General features: G+C 45.1%; 2 protein-coding genes across 5 annotated transcripts; one reads left to right on the forward strand and one right to left on the reverse strand.

Moving 5' to 3' along the window:
- Positions 1–2,141: 2,141 nt before the first annotated feature.
- LOC140269292 (Golgi reassembly-stacking protein 2-like) lies at positions 2,142–7,146 on the forward strand. The gene is made up of 10 exons (XM_072364328.1): positions 2,142–2,319; positions 3,076–3,156; positions 3,262–3,465; positions 3,549–3,635; positions 3,743–3,873; positions 4,011–4,143; positions 5,099–5,222; positions 5,353–5,457; positions 5,629–5,754; positions 5,949–7,146. Exons 1-10 carry the CDS (start codon positions 2,257–2,259, stop codon positions 6,188–6,190), a joined length of 1,296 nt encoding a protein of 431 aa, XP_072220429.1. The 5' UTR covers positions 2,142–2,256; the 3' UTR covers positions 6,191–7,146.
- Positions 7,147–8,755: 1,609 nt separating this feature from the next.
- On the reverse strand, positions 8,756–19,732 carry LOC140269291 (serine/threonine-protein kinase tousled-like 1-B). Of its 4 annotated transcripts, none has more exons than XM_072364323.1 (22): positions 19,313–19,732; positions 17,566–17,726; positions 16,940–17,008; positions 16,737–16,775; positions 16,538–16,613; positions 16,400–16,443; positions 16,231–16,320; positions 16,045–16,125; positions 15,854–15,946; positions 15,629–15,739; positions 14,384–14,520; positions 14,094–14,285; positions 13,940–14,006; positions 13,681–13,778; positions 13,296–13,377; positions 13,107–13,198; positions 12,646–12,735; positions 11,950–12,119; positions 11,694–11,829; positions 11,393–11,504; positions 11,178–11,285; positions 8,756–10,325 (listed from the first exon to the last, which is right to left on the reverse strand). In XM_072364323.1, the coding sequence occupies exons 1-22, from the start codon at positions 19,437–19,439 to the stop codon at positions 10,176–10,178; spliced, it is 2,325 nt and encodes a 774-aa protein (XP_072220424.1). In that variant the 5' UTR covers positions 19,440–19,732; the 3' UTR covers positions 8,756–10,175. The 4 variants fall into 4 exon arrangements, with proteins under 4 accessions (XP_072220424.1, XP_072220425.1, XP_072220426.1 ...); XM_072364324.1 differs by having other exon boundaries at positions 17,566–17,687; positions 19,313–19,731; XM_072364325.1 differs by lacking the exon at positions 16,737–16,775.
- Between the last annotated feature and the right edge of the window lie 1,692 nt (positions 19,733–21,424).

Raw genomic sequence — 21,424 nt, forward strand, 5'->3', positions numbered from 1 at the left:
CAGAGACAAACAACCACACACACGCTCACACTCACTCCTAAGGACAAGTTTAGAGACACCGATTAACCTAACATGCATGTTTTTGGACAGTGGGAGGAAGCCGGAGAGAACCCACGCACACACGGAGAGAACATGCAAACTCCACACAGAAAGGCCCCAGCCGGGAGTTGAACCTGGAACACTCTCTCGCTGTGACTGGTCATGTGGAGAGATTAATTAAGAGTGAATCTATATAATCCTCTGTCTGTTGTGCCGGTCTTTTATTTTAGAAAGAAGCACAAGGATGTGAGAATGTACTCTCCTCTGGGGACTGGGAAGAAAGTAATGTATCCGTGTGAATCCTAACTGTAATATAGTATATTCATTGTAATACATATTACTTGTATTCTCAGTGTTACAGGGACCCAGTGGCTATCTTGTATAAAGGCTCCTGTATGTGTCTTTGCACAGTGTTCACCTTTCTATCTTTCATTGTAAATGGATGTGTATTAAGATAAATCTGTGGTAATTAGGGACCATATGTGAATGGCACAACTGCATAGATTATATTTAAGGTTATCTGTATACTGTATGTGACCAGTCTGGGTTTTGATGAGGCTAATTCTAAGTAGCTTCATTCAGTAGGCACTTTAACAGAATTATACCATCATGAAAAAATATTGAATAAAGTCTATTAAAAGGGAAGAAAAAAATGAGTCTGAATTATTGACACATTCACACACATTCTCTCCTGCTTTGGCTGCTCAAAAAGTTTGAAAAATGATTTTTCATTTTTGTCTGTTGACATATATACATATATTATGGCCCTCAGCTTAATAATACTTAAAGGCTTTGCTCGGCCCCCCATCTGTGGCAGAGTGGCCTGAGACCTTGCTCTCCATATTACCGTGAGACGGTGCTAACCACCACACCACCCTGCACCCCCCCAACCAAATCCAATGAATTAAATTTTAAATTAATCTAATTAATTTCATCATCTCCACTCTGCTCTATCCAAAGGACATTGTTCCAGAAGTCTTGTGGTTTGTTCAGATGTAACTTTGCAAACCTAAGCTGTGCTGCCATGTTGTTTCAGAGAGAAGAGGCTTTCTCCTGCAAACAAGCCATCCACATTCAATCTTTTTCAAACTATACTTTTGTGAACTTTAACATTTAACATGCTAACTGAGGGACTGCTGGGATAGGCTCCAGCCCACCCGCTACCCGACCGACGGATTGACGGTATAGAAAATGGATGGATGGATGCTAACTGAGGTCTGTAGAGTCTGAGATGTAGCTCTTGGGTTCTTTGCAGTTTCTCTGAGCATTGCACAGTCTGACCTTGGGGTTAACTTGCTGGGACGTCCACTCCCGTGAAGATTGGCTACTGGCTTCAATTTTTTTCCACTTGCGAGTAATATTTCGCTATGTAGAATGATGGACTCCACTGTTTGAAAATGGCCTTCCCAGATTGATGGACAGCAACAATTGTTCCTCTAAGATCATTGCTGATGTCTTTCCTCCTTGGCATTATGTTAACACACACCTGAATGCTCCAGATTAGGAAAGTGACAAAACTTTTTTAGTGGTGTTCAAACTTGCTGGTGATGACCAGTTCATCAAGTGTATTTAATGGCTGCTACGTACCCTCTTTATTCTTCTGGAAGCAGTAAGGGTTGACTTATTTGTTAACAAACTACTTATGTATAACAGTTTTAGTGATCAATGATCATCAATAATCACAGTGTAAGCCTAACTTGGTAAGTACTCTTAACAAGTTATTTGTCATAATGGGTTTTGGTTTGCTTTGACTGTCAGTGTTAACAATAGTGTTAATAGTGCCAATGAAATTCCAAGATTTTTCTAGTTTCACCAGCGGAGGATACAAATTGGTACAATGAACTTGAAAAGATTTGTGAAGAGAATCATATCTCAATCGAAAATGAGGGTAAGGTAACGACGATTCTAACTAGCAACTTAAAAAAAATTAGTGCACGTCACTCACATTAGGTGTTGTGTGTTATTTTGGTGTGGAAGGATATTATTCTACGTTCTTAAATGATAGTGTTAATTCTTTGACGTTAATGAACTATCGAAAACGAATAGGAATTCGAAAACTACGAAAAGGCGTTATTTCCTGCCACGTAATGGCGCATGCGCATAGCAAAGCTAGTCATTTGGCGACGTGTACCCGGTGTGTGGAAGTGCACAGGTATCTCACTTCTGCCGGGTAACAGGCTGCCAGAACATCCTCAAAAGCCTCAGAAGAGCAAAATCATGGGAGGATCACAAAGCGTGGAGATACCGGGTGGAGGCTCAGAGGGCTACCACGTTCTGCGGGTGAGTTTTTAGCATCTCCAGCTGCTGTTAGCTTAGCATTAAGTGAGAGGCAGAGTCCCAGCTCGGTTTGTTGACGAGAGGCCGGGGATGAGTCTTGCGGCCTCCGGCTGGAAAACACAACGCAACGCCAGGGAAATGCTGTGAACTTTAGAAATATGTCAGTGCCTCTTACCTTTTAAAAACATCTTCTCTATATGTCCTCTTGTTCAGTGTCTCTGCCACTTGCAAGCATCAGTGGTGCTAAAGCTACGTAGCTGTAGCCTGCTGAATGACAGCTGCCAAGCTGAGTGTAGTAATACATCCATTATCGGACGCTGACATTATACATCTTGCTGCTTTTAGTTTATTTTGTGGAATATGAGGGCTCTGGTGTCAGGCCAACTTTGGGTAATTGATGTCGTTGGTATAGTCTATCAAACTTGGAATTATCGGCAAGGTTAAGCTACGTTCAGCAACGTAAAGCTAAACTAGACAGCAGTGAAGACGTATGTGTCTGTAAGCGAACTGATCCTGTCATTTTTACTGTAACGTCCACCAGTGATCGTCTCGAATGCATTTGTAAGCCAGACCAAAATCTCACTCGACAGATTTGTACCCCAAAAACAGAAATTTGATAATAAAGGTAAGGCTCAGTTATTTCTGCCTGTCAGTGCATCCTGTTTACAAGAAATGAGATTTTTAAGAAGTCTTTTTTTAGAAGAGCATCTGTTTGTGTTACAGTCCAGCAGCTCAGGGTGTCTCTCACCTTTGTTTTAGGTTCAGGAGAACTCACCTGGACATCGGGCAGGACTGGAGCCTTTCTTTGACTTCATTGTCTCCATAAATAACACCAGGCTGGTAAGAAATGGGAGCAAGTGCATCGAGGGGGACTAATTCTGAGCTGAGAGGCGTTCTCCATCCAAGGTTAGCCTGCTCTTTCATCTCTCTCCCGTTTCCCTGCAGAACAAGGACAACGACACCTTGAAGGACTTGCTCAAAGCCAGCGTGGAGAAACCAGTCAAGATGCTGGTTTACTCTTCAAAAACCCTGGAGCTGCGTGAGTGCACGGTGACACCCAGCAACTTGTGGGGTGGCCAGGGCTTGCTCGGCGTCTCCATTCGCTTCTGCAGCTTCGAAGGAGCCAATGAGAATGTGTGGCATGTGCTGGTAGGTAGCCACAGAGGCCCACTTGTACTTTTATTGTCTCCGTCTATGTCATACAACAGCAGTTTGTTTCCGCTTTGCAACAGGAAGTGGAGCCTAACTCCCCGGCGGCCCTTGCTGGCCTGCGGCCGCACACAGACTACATCATTGGAGCCGATACGGTCATGAACGAGGTTGGTTATCCTCAGCATTTGTCTCCTTTTTGCCTCCCAGTTATGACCACGATCATGTGTCTTGATGCTTTTTCCAACTTCTACGCCTTTCTTTTGACAATCTACAGTCTGAAGACTTATTCTCTCTGATCGAGAGCCACGAGGGAAAGGGCCTGAAGCTCTATGTGTACAACACAGACACGGACAACTGCAGAGAGGTGGTCATTACGCCACACAGTGCGTGGGGAGGGGAGGGCAGGTAATACACACACTTGAAGTTGCACCACAGTCACACTTAATTCTCCTTCAAGTAGCACATATTTCAAGACTTAAGAAATACACTTTAATGGTTTTCAGTTGGTGATATCTTAAATTGGCTTTTCCTCCACTTCTCAGCCTCGGATGTGGGATCGGCTACGGATACCTCCACAGAATTCCCACTCGGCCTTTTGAGGAGGGGAAGAAGATAAGCTTCCCTGGAGGTTCTCCTAGCGAGCCCATCAGTCCGCTCAAAGATGGATTCACCGAGGTCAGGACAGACACACACTGCACATGCTCTTTAGCTTTCATCCTGGCGGTACGATAACCTTTGGGGAAAATATCACAGTTTGTAGGATGCGTTTCTTTGAGACGTCTGAGTAAGAAACTAAAAGCTTTTCCCCGTTGAACACAATCCATTTAATGTTTTTTATGCAACACATGAAACGTTTGCAACGTTTAGTATAAGTTTAATGTAAAAAGAAGGTATTATGATCAAATGAATGATTGAATTCTTCTAAATGGATTTAAAGGACTGTAAGTGAGCTTTTCGTCGAGGTTTTTGGAGTCACTTTCCACATTCTTTCAGACCAAGTTCTGATTTGATTTAGTTATTTCAGCACTGATGCACATGCATACGAGAAGCAGGAGCCTGGGCTCATGTCTTTACCAACACACACACACATCGTGCTTTTTCTCCCTACAGCCACGAAACAGCAGAGAGCCAGCAGACAGCTATCTGTCTTGATAGAATGCTCATTTGACTGAAGATGTACATTTTAGGACAAAATGACCTTGAATTTGGTGGACAGTGATGGCTGGTGCTGTTCCACTGTTCTGAGCACGTCTTGCATGCGGGTTTAACTTCTTTTATTGTTATCCCAAAACACCCTACTTGTTTTGACACGTCGTGTTTCTCTGCTCTTTCACACTACCTGTTGGAATCCTGCACTGTCTGTCTTTGACAAATTGTGGAGAGAAAAACGGCTTGTACCACAGGAACGGTGTGATGGATTATTTTAGGGGTTTTGAAAGTGTGACTTTTTGAAACAAACCCAGCTCATGCTTAGTTGCACCCTCTCACTTTACTCCACTGCTAAATAAGTGTGTCCCCATTCTGAATGCAGCAGATCAGACGGTACGCAGCCAAAGAGCCTGAAGTCGCGTCTGAATGGATATGAGGTTAACAGCATCTTGTGCTCCTCCTTCATACTTTCCCTCTCCAGGTCCAGCTTTCAGCTGTCACCCCTCCTTCCTCTGCACCAGCCGTTCCCTCCGGCCTTGAAGATTCACTTTCCAGCCTGTCAATCAGCTCGGCTCCGCCCCCCATGCCCAGTGAGCTGCAGACAGGTACCACTGTGCATTGGGGGGGCATTTTTTTTTTTTTTATTTTAGTAATCCCATTATGCTTGCAGGAGTCTTTTGTTTACTTTGCATCTTTTCTGCTAAAGTGTTTTCCTCCTCCCTCCCTCCCTTCCAGGATTGCCCACAGTCCCTCTCCTCCCCACCACCAACCCGTCACTCTCCCCGCTCATCCCCCTGAATCCTGCTGCCACCAGCTTCAACCCGGCCTCCACGCTACCAGGTGAGACATTTCTCAAACCGCTGGAGTTTCATGCCTCTGTGTAGCCACTAAGCATTTATATTCAACTTCTTTCTTTTCTATTATCCCACACTCTGATTACACAGCTCTTGTTATTGCCACCCTTTCCTGTCTCCAGTTTTGATCGACCTTCACTTTGTTGCATAATTCCAGGTCTGATGCCCCTCCCAGCTGGATTACCTCCACTCCCTAACCTTCCCAACCTGAACCTGCCACTCCCAGACCTCAGCGCAGTGTCACTAGCAGGCATCACCCTACCACCAGCAGCAGGGACGACAGGTGAGTAAAGAGCCCAGCAGTGCCACTTCCACTCTGCTTTGTGTGAGGTTTCGCAAAGTGCGGCTTTTTGAGACGGTCAGCAGGATCTGGGAGCAGCCACAGATTCCAGCTGACATTTTTCTCCAAGGCTAATCAGTTGTGTGTGAACGTTCGGAATAACTCTTAGTAAAACTAAATAAATGTGTCTTCTTCAGTGCCGCCTCTGGCTTCACTGCCGCCCCTGAACCTGCCGGGTCTTACCCCGTTTCCCTCCCTGCCCACCACGATGCCCTCCCAGCTACCTCCTCTGCTCTCTCAGGGCGTGGCTCCCCTCGTGCCCACCTCTGCCGCCGTCCCACCAGCCTCGGTCACAGTCACCGCAGCCTCCACAGAAGCCGACTCCTCGAAGGCCACGGAACCGCCAGTCGCCACGGAAACAACGCTAGCGTCGTCATAACGTGGGGAGGAAGGTTCCCCCCACCAATCAAACTTAAACACACCTGGTTTCTCTCTTTCTCCCATCTGTCTTTCTGTGTTTTTCTATTTATTTGGCTAAGAAAGAGCACGCAGACAGATGCAACAATTCAGACACGGTTATGAGATGAAGGATATGAAGAAAGGAGGACGGTTGGAGATTGATCTGTCCAGATTGTCATAAAGCAGAGGAACCGACGGCACTGCAGCTTGTCTAAGCTACTGTATGACGGAGACGAGGTGACGTCTTCGGTTTGTAGTTTGCTTCGCATTTCTGCAGTCACAACAAGGCAGAACTTTCTTAGTTTCTCTTTTCTGATCTGACAAATCTGGGTTTTTTTTTTTTTTTGGGGGGGGGGTTATTTTTAACATATAACCAGTGTCTGTTAATGGTTCTGGACAATAAACAGAATTTACTGATTCACCTCCATCATGAAATCGTACACAAGCAAAGAAAACTCCTGCACTGCTGTATAAAACAAAGGAAACTGTGTAGATTCTGTCTTACTGTCCAGCTCCCATATGTAACTTGTTTTTTTTTTCATTAGCTGATAGACCCCCTGACCAGTAGACTGATTGGATTAACACGTAATCATTTCTGTTCATGTTTAAGTACATCTCCTCCCCAGTGAATGAATCTGCATTATTTTGCACCACATTTGTGTTTTGAAATTATTAGTCCCTTTGTATGTCGCCATGTATACGCAGAACTCTATAATACACACCAGTTCCAACAGCCAGAGGTTTATATGTACCCGAGACACTGAGCAGAGTGTGCGCTTGCTGTTGGGTGATATGTTACTTTATGCACACCTCCCCTGGCATGGCCAAAGTGAAACGGTTGGCAGACTTGCAGTATGGCCACAAGGTGTCTCTGTAAAACTCTCAGAAAACAACTACAGGCTGCACAGTGCGAGCAATAAAGCCAAATGAATTTTACAGGTTGTGTCGGTGTGCGGTCTACTGTGTTTGTTTCTTTGGTACTCTTTCAATGTGCTTTATTATTTTAGTTTATACCAAATAAGAATAGATTTTTTGGGGGGAAAATAGCAACTGAATTGGTCCTTGGTCCTTACCAGGTCTTCAAATTCTGTAAATACGTCACATGACATATTACACTGTGTTGTTCTAAGTGCAGAAGAAGGGTGTGTGAAGTCCAGCCTTACGGCTTCTGTGGGAATTAAAGAGGGTAAGCAGCTGATAATCAAATACTCTGAATTATCTGATCATCATCAGTGTGAGCGCCTCTATAAAAGCAGAGGTTTTGTTAGTTTGCTGGTCTGAAGCGTTCAGGTGTGTGTTAACATGATGCCAAGGAGGAAAGACACCAGCAATGATCTTAGAGAAGCAATTGTTGCTGCCCATCAGTCTGGGAAGAGTTATAAGACCTTTTCCAAACTATCTGGAGTCCATCATTAAAGACAAGTCTTTATTTTCCCAGGAGTGGACGTCCCACCATAGTTCACCCCCAATGTCACTGTGCAACGCTCAGAGAAACTGATAAAAACCCAAGAGCTACATCTCAGACTCTCCAGGCTTCAGTTAGCATGTTAAATGTTAAAGTTCATTACAGTACGGTTAGAAAAAGACTGAACAAGTACAGCTTGTTCTCATACCAACTGTCAAGCACGGTGGGGGAGGTATGATGATTTGGGCTTGTTCTGCAGCCACAGGAGCTTTGAGTCCACCATGAACTCCTCTGTGTACCAAAGTATTCTAGAATCAGATGTGAGGCCACCTGTCTGACAGATGAAGCTTGGCTGAAACTGGGTCATCAACAGGACGATGATCCCAAACACAGCAGCAAATCTACAACAGAATGTCTGAAAAAGAAAAGAATCAAGGTGTCGCTGTGACCCAGTCAGAGTCCAGACCTCAGCCTGACTGAGATGCTGACCTGAGACCTGAGGAGAACTGTATATAAAAGCAGGCAGGCCAATGAACTGAAGCAACATTGTAAAGGAGAGCAGATCAGAGACTGACAACATAAAGAAAATCATTACCTCAAGTCGTTACTGCTAAAGTAAGTTCTACAAGCTGTAGAATCAATGACAGTGTAATACATTCTGTGGTTGTCTTTACCTCCTTTTAAGACCTGGTGAGGATCAAATGGATGATTTATTCTGATACATCAAGCTTTAGAATTAATAAGCGTACTTATTAACTTTATTTTTCAGTAGTGCTCCAATATGTTGCAACAAAGAGTCTAAGACGGGGTGTATAAATGATTTAGGCATGTCTTCTCATGTTTCTGCTCACAAACACGAGTGTCATCAGCTTCCTCTGCCCTCCACCTCGTTTCAGTGAGGTTGCATAACACTACGAAGGAAGCAAGACTCGCGCTGCGGGAGTTTTGGCTTGTAATGACACGGCCTAACGCCGCAGAGGTGAGGCCGGCCTATCCTGCAGTTAGTTCATCTGATGAGAAAACAAAATGTGGGAAAACAGGGAAAATAAACGGTGAAACTTGTCTTTTTTCCCCCCTGACCACAGAAATATTGGTCTCTTTCCACGGGTGTGCTTCGGGCTTCAAACGTCACAACATCAAACAGGTAAGTGTTTTATTTACAGGATGACAACATTTGGATATGTCCACTTGAAATCCAGAGGGTTAAATTATGCAGCAAACTCAGCTAACCTGAAGCATGCCCTTTCTCTGCCGGCATGAACAAAGCACGATGGGACTTTTACACGTCTGACGGACTTTTCCCACTTGAGTAAACAAAAATCCGTGTCGGGGTTCGATGACGCGTCACATTCCTCCCCTTGGATGTGGGACAGGCTCTGGAGATGTCCTCTTGACACAGTTCAAGTATGCACAGACGCAGGATGAGAATCATTCACGTTTACAAACTAAAAGCAACATTTATAGCAGCAAACTGACAGCTTTCAGGGGGAAACAAATCAAACGGAGCAAACTGAGACCCTAAGAAGCGAGGAAAAGCTTCATTATTATATATTTGCTAGTGAGTAATGTCTCCTGCACATGAAATGTACAATGAATTTGGTGCCCCACCCCCTCATGATAGGTTTTGCAATACAGTAACAGCTTTTCAAGCCCGTACTTATACGCCCGACATCAGTGTCGTATTGCAACACGCTGCTCTCAAACCTTCTGACTCTTGCGTGAAACAACAGCAGAAGCATTGAGACAGATCCGCAGACCTGAAATGCTTTCCATTTTAACGGCGAGGCCACTGTGGTACTTCAAGCCAAATCTGAGACCAGACGAGCATGACCCGGATCGGAAGTGCAAATCCAGTGAGTGGAGTCCCATCGTGGCTACATCGCTTATGAATGAACCCCTCCGGCGTGAGGAGTTGAGTTCAAAATGCCAATGAGATGCAACCATTATTCTCTGCCTCATGTGACATACAGACACTCATCTCCTCACCCCCCTGCTGGCCTCAGTTCTAATAAGTAAAAAGAGTGCGATGGTGACTTTTTGTTGACACAGCATCATGACTTGTGTCATGGATGTGGAGCTACAAGGAGTGGGTTTGGACAGTGCATCTATGCTGCTGTGGTGTCTGCTAAGGGCTCATTTCAGTCCGGAAACACATCCGCTCGCTTCACTTTCATCACTTTTTCTTACTCCAACCAAAGCTGCGCCTCTTATCGTCCCGTGTCCCCTCCTTCTTCCTTCCAGTCCTTAAATCTCCGTCACGTCCCTCCTTTCGCTCGGGCACAGCTCTGTAAACGCAGCGGGAGCATCCTGCTTCCACTTCCTCTCTCTTCCATCTAATTCTTTTCCATTTTATCCTTTTTTTTTTTCTTCTTCTTCTTCTTCTTCTTCTTCCTCTTTTTTTTTTTTTTTTTTTTAGCCATTTCATCCACTTTTGGGAACAGCTCAGGTGAAAAGACCCCCCCCCCAAAAAAAAAAACCAAAAAGACATCCACGTTTGTTAGCCTTCGATTCCGATAATCCTGCCTAAATGTTGACCTGAGGGTCCTGTCGGTGCCGTGAGTCAGAAGGAGGGGAGAGAGGAGGTGGAGGACTGCAGGGAGCCGGAAGAGTTCGAACGTCTCATGTGAGGGAGGAGGTAGGAGTCCGAACACAGCTGGTGGACGTCGAACCGGTCCTCCTTACGATAGGCCAGACACCGGCGGATGAACGCCTGCAGGACACAGTCGATATTTTAGCTACAAACATGTTTTCAAACTGGTAACAACCAACCCTGTGTGCTATTATTTTGCCAATTATTTGCCAGAAGGTAAGTAACCGTTTTTAGCCATCCAACTTTTTGAGGATACCCATCATGGCTGGAATTACGTTACTTAATCGCAGCTATGCCCGTTTTCATTCATAACCAGATCAATGCAGAGGATTTTAGTCAAGCCAAGTTGCTAAAAACTCATGAAACAGAAAAAAAAAAAAGAGAATGAGAGCAGCCTCAGTGGGAATTCTACTCCATCATTGTGTACCGATACGTCGCTGTTTTTACAAAAAGATGCACGCCATCGCAGCAGCTACAGTCTAGTGTTTCTCATCCCTCCCTGGGCTGGAAATCTGTTATATTGCTCCTTATCTTTATTGTGTTTCCAAGACATTGAAGCTTAACTCCGTATTCTAGGTCTTAATGCAGAGCACGCGGTCTGTTATACGCATGCTACAGGCCGTCTGCGAGCTTCGCTTCTCAAAGTTCCATCTTTTACGTTCCGTCTACACAATCAATGTAACCGTAGTGAATGTTTCATCTCCCCAGAGCTACCACATCTTTCACCTCTCTAAACACGCCAGGCTTCCAGAACTACGAATGCTATTTGCTGTTTTGTGGATTTTTTAAACAGTTATTCTGTTCATTTATTTCTATTTTAATGTATTTTTTATATAATTAGATTAACGACAAACGCGTTAGATTTGACCCATGCTACCCCCCATTAACTCCCACAGCAAGAAGAACCCATTTACACGGCAGCTCAGCAGCTGCATACAGTAAAACTGTCGCCTGCCTGGGACTGAATGTTACCTTGGCCTCGGTGCTGGCCTGTGGCTTCGCTGGAAACTGGACCTCTGTGGCTTTGAGGATGGTGTTTTCCTGGAGGATGTCCTGCTGTGACTGATTGTGACCAAACGGCTGCAAAAACAAAACAGAAAGTCATCCACAGGAACGAGTCTTTTACAAAGAACAAAACCCCTCATCTGAACACAGATGGGAAGCTACACGCAGTCCTACTCTTGTACCTTGCGTCCATAGAGGCATTGGAAGAAGATCACTCCCACAGACCAGACGTCCACCTTGTTTGAGATCTTGGGTGGTTCCTTCCCTACGACAAAACACTCTGGAGGGAGGTACCTGAGCACACACACACACACAGAAAACACAATCCATGTCACTCCTTGCACGTCATAAAAAGTAACTCAGACTTTTTCGTTTGTGTGCAGAGAAAGAGAAGGAAGATTTAGTTAATAATACCTTTACTACAAGAGATTTACTGCTAAGATGGGTTTAGCGAGCAAGAAAGGCGTTTTTTGTGTGTCTCACCAGTAGGTGCCTGCCCCCTGTGATGTGAGGTCCATCCCGTCCACACCGTAGTTGTCGTCGTCCATTATCTTAGACAAGCCAAAATCTGTGATTTTGATCTCTCCACATGCAGTGCCATCCACCAATAAGATGTTACCTGAGCCACAGGGGGAGCCAGAGTCAGTGAGCGTTCGACAGGGAGACCCACTCAAGACCACTTAGATCGTTCACTTTCGGAGGCCGACTCTGGGAAACTCTTGTGGAACGTGTGGCGTACCTGGTTTGAGGTCATAGTGGATGATGGGAGGTTTGATTTCGTTGAGGTAGCGCAGGGCGCTGACAATCTGCATGACAATGGAGCGCGCCTCCTTCTCAGACATCAGCTTGTTTTGCTTCAGGTAGAAGTCCAGGTCGTTTCCTTCACAGAACTCCAAGACGGTACAGAACCTGTTGAAAACAGCCGCGTTCCCGGTTACGTTCGGGGGAAAAAAGATCGACCCGAGGAGACCAAGTCGCCTTCGGAGCTGGATAGACTTGCCATGTTCTGTATGTGAGCTGCTCACAGGCGAACTCCAACTCAACATACTCCAAAAATGACTAGATCCATCTAATTATGTTAACAAATATACAGTCTTTTCAAACTGGGTGGGTAAAGTTGTTTGAGTCGTCCTTTTTCTTTCTTTAGACATACATGTTTAGATTAAACTAAAAGACAACTCAAGCTGTCAGGACTAAATGAAACATTCCTCTGTGAACTTACATCTAATAACAACCTCACCACAAGTCTCAAGGTAAAGCACAAACAAATCAGGCCGTATGTGAATATTCAACTGGGTTGGGCCTTTGCAGAGGTTTGACACCGACAGATGTACCGAGCCAGTTCAAACCCAACACCCCTGAAGCCTTTTAGCTCGGTGCTGGGAGAGGAACAGCCTCAGGATGTGCGAGCAGGCAGAGGTCAGAAGTGACTCACGTGTCGGTATCCAGGGAGAAGTAGTCGTACAGTTTGACTATTCTGGGATGGTCCAGCTGCTTATGTATCCGGTACTCTCTGCATGCATGCCTGCAAAAGAAGAGGTGTCAACTCTGTGTGTGTGTAAGGAAAGAAACATTTTGTCTTGCTGCGTCTACAGTCCCCCAACGTGCGTCTTGGGTGATCCGATCAAAAGTGGACAGCTGGAGGCGAGTCAGTCGTACCAGGGATTGGTACGCATCTCCTAAAAGAATCTTACTCTTCTGCTGTGTGCAGACACATGCTTATTACTACGATTAGAAGGACCAAACAAACCAAAAGAGTCCAGCACAGGTCCGACTGTGCAAAAAAAATGCAGCCTGAGCGACTGGCTCTCAAACGTGTCCACTTATGATGGAGTTACCCAGCAATGATGGGTGAAATATTGCGCCCGTGCATCTTTGCGTGTGCTTGAGACCTACTTGTGGTAGTTCTCCTTTTTCTCCTCTCTCCAGTTCTTGTTGAGCTGGTGGATTTTAACAGCTGCGTAGCGCTGCTCAAACAGGTCAAAAGCCTACGCGTGAAAAGAAAGCACACGTGAACGCCTCGTCTTCGAATACACTTCATGCACGGGGAAAGGGCAAAAGTAAGTGCAGGCATACACACGGTACCTTATAGACTTCACTGAAGCCGCCCCTGCCCAGCAAGTGCAGCAGCAGGTACCTCTCATTCAGAGTCGGATGGTCTTTAAAACTGTGGGAGGACATTTTGGTGAGCAAACATCTGACACATCACAGTGAAAATCCAAATCATCAAAGAGAGGTTTCAGAGGAATCTGCTGGTTTCTGTAGCTATTTTTAATAAAAATTAATTGAAATTGAAAAATCCAACATTCAGTCCCGTCGACTCCTGATCGGCTCTCTTGGGGGGGAAAAAAAAGTGTCTCTTACGGCCTTATCGAGGCCTAAAATGTCAGCTTTCTCTAAATGATTTGCCGTTACAACGGAACCCTTTGTGAAAACTATACATTAGAAGACACAACAAACGAGCTCTTACGCTGAGCTGTCCTCGTTGTTTATCCTCTTCAGCTCTCTGATGTGGAGGTTCCTGACCCGCTCCAGCCGCTCCAGCTCTGCTTGGATCTCAGCTTCTTCCTGGAAATATAGGAATTCTGGTCAATTATCTTCTACAGAGATTCAAGACTCCAATTGATGATTAAAAAAGGAAAAGAAAAAAAAAAAGCATTAGCGTGACGTCTTTCTACATCGCTCTTACTGAATGGCTCATTTACTGGTTTAAGTTTGAAGCCACTGACCTTTTTCAAGTGTCCAAGGCGAAGCTTGAAGATTTCTTCCTGCTCGTGGTACTCGGCGAGGGTCAGTCTGTCCAAAAGTGGAAATAAACGATCAACAAATGAAGAAAAAAAACAGGGAGCCACTGACAACATGCAGTTATTTGACTCTACTCACAGCTGAGGCAGGGAAGGCTTCAGGAAGGGGTCGGAATCGTTGCCGTTGACCACCTTCGCTTTGCGCTGCTTGGGCTCAGATGTGGAGGCCACAGAGAGGGAGGGAGACGCGGGGTTCGGAGGCTTCCTCTTCGCCAGCAGCTTCCTCTGTCGCTCTATGTCCTCCCTCTGCTGGTTGATGCTCTCCTGTTGCCTGCGTGGTGGAAATCACAGGAGAATGACAGGCTCAGCTGGTCATATGCAGCAGCAGAAGTTAGCTGGATTACAGAAAATAAAACACTGGGTCCTGACTTGATCAGGTTCTGGAATGCATATCCGTCTGTCCACTGCTCCGTGTAGGATGCACCATGTCTGACGGTGGTGAAGTGACCGAGACGGAGGCGATCCTGCATGCTCTTCTCACGACACGACTGCTTCTCCTGTGTGCTCTGAGGAAGAAACCAGGAAGGTTTATTAGCAGTACGCGATCGGAGAAGCTGTTTCTCTTTCAGCGGGAGAGAAACAGTATTGCCTAATATTACTGAACCGGGTTGGGTAGCTAATAGACTAAGTTCTAACACCGTGTCTCTGTGCAACTTCAACCCAAAGCGTGCAGGTCGACAGATGGCTGAGGTGAGGAGGGTCAAAAACCGGACTTTTTTTCAGTAACAGTGACTCAAAGCAACGTTAAACCAAACAACTGTGCCCTTATTACTGGAAAGAGATGCCCGTGGATCTCAACATACTGTCTACTTTCGAATCGAGAGAAAGCTAACACATACTGTACTGTGCAAAAGTTGTGAGCCGCCTTTGTTTCTTTATATTTTGCATCCAAGCAGCCAGATTTTTTTTAAATCTATTAAAAAGGGGACTCTCCAGGCTTTTTGAGGGTTTTTCAGCTTCTCTTTGGACCGATGTGAGGGATTGGCTTCTCATTGGCTGCTTTTCACTCACTTTCATTTCAATCCTTGTACTTGACCATTTCTAAGCCACTTAACACTGACCTATGAAACACTCAAGCATCAAAAAGGCACCAAACTCAAGGGATGAACCGGTGTTGTCTCAACAGAGAGCGGACAAAGAAACATTATCAAATGAATATATCTTTAAAAGCTTTGTTACTAGCAGCCTGATGCAAAGGCACGGAATGAGTTCCTGCTTCTTTAGTTGCATCTACAAAAAATACCAAAGATAAAGTTTGGCAGACTTCCTTCGAGGAGCCTGGAGAACTGTGTCTGAAGAGCCTGTCTAAGAGGGTTCAGGCTGTGTTGAAGAATAAAAGGTGCTTAAACCAAATACTGACTGTCAGGCTTGTTTGAATTGCATGAGCTGAAATGTTTATGTTTGCACGTTCTTAATGGATCACAGCAACTCTTTTCGGTTTTTCCTGGCAAATCTATAAAGAAATGAGAGGTGGCTCGAGACTTCTGCGCAGTACTGCAAGCTGTACGACAATATAACAAATAAATAAAATATAACAAATAAATAAAATATAACAAATAAATAAAATATAACAAATAAAGCTAGCGAGTGCGGAAAGAAATACAAAATACACACCTTCTCTATGAGCAGTTTCTTGCTCATGGTGATGCACTTGTTCAGTCTCTCCTTGTATTTCTCCAGAAGTTTCTGCTGTTCATCGATCTGCCTCCGCAGGTCACAGTTAGCCTGTTAACAAAAAAAAACCATGGCGTGAAACTTCTATGCAGTGAACACAAACTTAGCAGGACAACCTACAGAGGAGCTAACAGCTGTCCTGAAGGATACAGGAACAGAACTCACCCTGAGGAGGTCATCTATTCGCCCTTCCTTCTTTTCCAGGTCCAAACTCTTGTTGCTCTCCAGCGCAGCGAGTTTCAGGCCCGTCAGCTCCGTCTACGACAGCAAGACAGAGAATTACCGCTGAAAGCCGTTCTCACCACTGTGTAAAAACGGTGCCCTGGGTGTGTGAATTCTCTGTGGGGACCCAGTACCTGCACAAGTTTGCTTAAGGAGGCTTTGAGGTTGTGCTCCCCGAAACACAGGCTGGTGGGAGAGGAGCTATTCTGCCGGACCTGCAGACACAAGCGGTTTAATCAAACCTCACTGGAACATTCGGAGACTCTCGCCCACTCATCAGAAATCCCAGCGCAAGAGTCAGTCCTCGCCGAAATACTTACGATTGAGCCTGGAGCTGAGTGTGAGCTCTGCGGAGAGCGGCGAGCTGATGGGAGGCCTCTAACCGGACTGGAACCATTTCCACCCTGGAACTTTGCAGAGAGGGTAGACTTAATAATCCCATTCAAAAAGATCAGATTTGGAACTAAGTGCAGTAGCAGCGGTACTCACGTCAAAATAGTCGCTGATCTTTGGCCCACGTGTTGAAGTCTTCCCTGAAGAAAGGAAAACAACACGCATATCGAGATTTCAGAATGCCCTATAACAGATTCATATGTACCTGAATCCCACTGGTTTAATCTAACACACCTTGACTGCTCTCAGAATAGGTGTCAGCTTTCCTTTTCCTCCCCCTGGACGACTCGGAGTGCTTCTTCTCTGGGGTCTGGGAATCGATATGAAATAAGAGGAGGAAAAAAAACACAAAAAAACAAGCATGAATCCCTGGTGTTTTATCTAACAGAGCAGAAAGCAGTGCTGGTGTTCAGCAGGAAGAAAGAGTACATACTGAGTAGGCAGGGGAGCTCCCTCTTTTCAAATCAGAGTTCTAGGATGAGAGGACAGGAAGAGGCGGAGGCAGTGGGAGACAAAGAAAGAAGAGTGGGCAATGCAAGGAAGGAGGCCTGACAATATGTTCAAGAGCCTAACGACACTTTACTGCAAGTATATATGTTCTAAACGGTTTTATATTTGTCTCGATGTGCGTTTTACCTCCGACTCTTTGTCACTAGATGAGCCCAGACTTCCATAGCTGTGGTTAGAGGATTCATTGGCCAGACCCTACACAAAGAATTCAAACATGAGTGAAAGAATAAAACCGGTGATGAGGCAGCGCAGGTGAGCCGTGCAAGACCAGTAACCTCATTAAACCCCAGGTAAACCAATACTGGATAAAGTCTGTCAGGAATGCAGATCCTCGGTTCATAGGTGTGCCACTTGGCCCTTTTCCAACACATGAACATTTCCAGGAACCCAGAATCCCTTTTAGGAAAACGGGATCCTTAACCTGCTTTTCCAATCACTGGAACTTTGAACTTCTCAGCATAAAAAAGGGCTCCTGCTTGGGAGTAGTACTTTCTGACAATTACCTATTGCATTACTCATGAACACGATCTTCAAGGCTGCTTGGTTGTTTCTGGTCTCGGTGCTGATAAGAGCTTGAGATTGGTATCTCTTGTTACAGACATCTGAACCAATCTGTCAAGCAGCTCCGGTTGAGAGTGATAATGAAGAGACACAAATGCATAAATGGACGTTTTAACTCACGAGGCTCTCTGGGTTTTGCATGCATGTCGTATCTCAAAATGGAGGCTTTTGTTTTTCTGTGCAGCCGTTACCTTAGCACCTCCACTGGTGCTCCCAGTGCTGCCTACTGTGTTGCCGCTGACAGCTCCTGTAAACCTGGCCTCCAGCAGCTCCTGTCTCCTGGGGTCCAGGCTGTGCAGCTCGTCCATGGGGCCTGGCACGAGGACAGGAGTAGTGTAAGATAAGACACCAGCTAGAGAATACAAGGGGTCAGAGTGAAATAGATTCCCGTCACAAAATTACTAGAGGCCACTAATAAAAATAAATAAAAAAAGAGAAGTCGATGGTTCCTCAAATGATGGGCTTTGGGAATTCGGTGGAAGATGCAGCAGATTAGTGACACGGTATTTCTAAACTAAGCACAAAGGTCACTTTACCACAGAGGAGCCAGAATGAGACGAGTCGAGGCCGGATTAAGTGAGCCTACCGGTTTGTCCGCACAAAAATCTTCACTACCTACAGTATTACGTTGAAGTCATTGCTTCCACAATGACCTCACCGCACAACGCTGCGCGAGTCTCAAACATTCTGGGAGATAAAGGCAGAAACCCCAAGGACAGGAAATGGTAACACTAGATTTTTTTTTTTTTTTTACCAAAGGCAAAAATGCCCTACCAAAGCTTTTCGGGCAACTGTGTCTAAAGCAAATGCTGCATGTGCGCATCAGTGGTTTTTACACTGGTCAAAAAGGCTATTCAGGCCTTGTTTTACATCTAAACTACAGTCAGACACCTCTGTGGCAAACCATTGAGCTGAAAATCAGACCAACCCATGACTCTCAGACGTGAGGAAGATTACTCATATGTGCTGTCCGACTGGGGTTTGTTCTAATGCAACCGGTTTTCCAGAGAGCCAACACAGGTCTCTGCTCCCCGCTGACTGCTGTGAGTGTTTGTATCCTTAGTGGACATTTCCTGGCTGTCATCTTTCCATAGCCTCTGGCAAGGGGGACAGGCCTTTAAAGGCATAATGGGCATTATGAAACCCTTGATAAGAAAAAAAAACAAACTGTGAGGTTATCCCAGGACAAAGGACAGATTGATTCGTGCTAATCTATAGAGACAGAGCTTAATACTGCGATATTAATGTCAGAGCACAGTAATCACGCGCGTTTTGAGTGGCGTTGTTGAAAGAAATTCACGTTCTGGTACTTGCTGCGCAGATTTCATTTGAAACCACCCTTCCATCACCATCGGGACATGAATATTTTTACATATCATGCCCTGTTACTAATGTATCACAACCAGCTGCTGCCCATTATCACTGTTAAGCCACACCACAACTCACTGCCAGTCACTTCATGTCAACATGCCGAGAAACAGGATGCATCCAAACTCATAAAAAGTCCAATTCACGGCCTATTTTCAAGTTCATAACAGCGGGGGAATGTGCTGTAATGCGTTCATGGATGCGTGCAGAGCTACGTTGTTTATCTGTTAGATGTCAGGAGGCGAATGTTACAAACTGCTACAAAAACAGTGTTATCGCATCAGCGGGCGCTGGCAACCAGAAATCGAGTCGCCCGGCAGTCGCTCCAACACAACAACAAGCTAGCGCAGCCTTTGTGCAAACATGATAGCTTTCTGCTACTTAGACTGGCCGTAAACTGAACTGACAGCTGACGTTTGGTTTCCAATTCTCGGCATCAGTGAACTTGACATCCATTTTTACTTAAACAAGCGTTAGCTCGACCAGGCCAAGACGGTCCCTTTCTTCTAAAAAAAAGGACACAGTTTAAGGTGAAGCGGAGTAGGTCGCGCACTTGGTGGGCTGATGTACCTTCCTTGCTCTTTGCGGTCGCCGTTATATGTTGTTGAGAAATCGTTGGGGACGAGGAGAGCTGCGACCAAGATGGCGTCGCCTCCAAACTTCCACCACCACTTCCACTGTTACTTTGGACACTCATGAAGCCACTTTACCGCCGAGAGGAGCCAGCGTACGTAGTGCCTGCTGCGGAAATCCCAAACTTGCGTCCATCGTTTGACACCTGCTGTAGTCAAACAGCCTTGTAAACGTGAGTTAGTCCGTTTTTGTGTTGCTAGACGTCTCGCATTTTGTGACCCGTACGAGCCCTGCGGAGGAGCGGCTTCTTGAAACGGATCCAACGTAACCTTTGCATGATGACCGCACCGCGCGCCTGTCAGCATCCAGTTCGCGAGCGGAGCTTTGATTCTAGTTGTAGGCGAGGCTATCGCGAGGCTGGCGCTCACCTAGCAGCGCGAAGGGAGGGGGAGGGGAGGAGGGGAGGAGGGGGCGGCTTCTCGCCGAAACAGACCAAACAGACACTGATCTGGGATCATTTTACCCTCCTCTAAAGTAGCTTTGGGTTCACCGGAAGGCACCACCCTGCGTCGAACTGAGAACAGCCCGAAAAAACAACAAACAACAAACACCCCGAAAAAAAATGGCCGAAAGTTCTTGTCTGCACGAGGAGAGCGAAGGAATAAGCACACATTTGTATTTAAATCCACAAACACTTATGGACACGCAGACACATTCATGTTCAGTAAACAGACTTGCACACTCCTGTAAGTTCATAAGGCATTGTTAATCTAGATGTTATTTAACTTCGACAGAAAATAGCGCGTTTGTGCGCGTGCACCATGCGTGTGGAAACGTGTTTGGTTGGGCTGTCGACTTGATATGCTGTTTTGTTTTGGGCTTTTTTTTTCTGTCTTGAAATACAAGTTGCAGGGAGGGGGTGCAGGTGGGAGGATAGTGATGTGGTCTGGGCTATAGGGTCTTTTGTTCCAAATTTGGTGCAGTGCATCAAAATGTCTTTGCCATCTTGTAGGGCAGCGCATGCACAAGTCTCTCCCTCACTTGAACAGTCAACGTGGCCTACATCTTATCTACATTCCTGTCTTATTTTGCTTTTAAAAAAAAGAAAAAGAAAACCCATTAACGTTGTAACCTACAATCTATGTGAAGAGTCAACTAATAGTTTTGTTGTTTTTTTTTATCTCTACGAAGGGAAGATTTTTATTGTCACAGTTGCAAACTTATTTGCTACGGTTGTCTGACTGTTTCAGATAAACATCCAAATCGATGGTAAACACAACGTAAAAAAGGCTTTTTGTCTGGCAAACCTTTTACATCTCTTGCAGTCAAATTGCATCAGGGAAACAGACTGAGGTGCAAACGATCACACTGCATCTCGCGTGCACCTGCCCATGGCTGATTTCTTTTTTTTTTGTGGCAGGGTTTCCATGGTAACAGAGCAATAGTACTGACAGGCAGCAAGAAATATTGTATAAGCAGTCTACTACGTTACACACGCTCTCACTGTCACAGTCAACCCGAGTTTGTGACGTAACCTCGAAACTGGAGTTGTGTTATGAGGAAAAGGGGTGATGGGTAACTGATATTTAAGAAGCAGTCGGGACATTCCAGTTGTGTCAGATGCCTGATGGAAAACTGGAAGTGTTGGCTGACATTTTGGAAAACAGCCTCCGGCCAAGACAGAGGGCTGTAGTCGTCAATGGCCTTTTAGATAGTAATAAAAGTTTTGAAAGACAGTTCATGACGCAGCATTCAGCAACGTACAGTAAGCGGCAGAGAGGAACACGTTCTTATCAGTATATATTTTTAAGTGTCAGAGGAAAATCATTAATTTGTTTTGCATAGTGTACTGATGTCAGCTTCTTTGAACTTGAAAGAAAAAGACTGATTTCTTGGAAATTTTCAAATGGGAAATGCATGTTCACTTGTGTTATTGCCATTTAAAGAATACTTGATACATTTTACAAAATCTCTAACTTATTAATGAATTTTATGAGCATATATATACATAGAAAATGTTGGCAAGACAAATCAATTTAACTACTAACGGCTTTGAAAAAAAGAAAACCCATACCGATGAGTGAGTTGACCATAAATGATTACCTATAC

Source organism: Leuresthes tenuis, unplaced genomic scaffold (assembly GCF_036924035.1).
Source record: "Leuresthes tenuis unplaced genomic scaffold, fLeuTen1.0.hap1 SCAF_14, whole genome shotgun sequence".
Classification (NCBI taxonomy): Eukaryota; Metazoa; Chordata; class Actinopteri; order Atheriniformes; family Atherinopsidae; genus Leuresthes; species Leuresthes tenuis.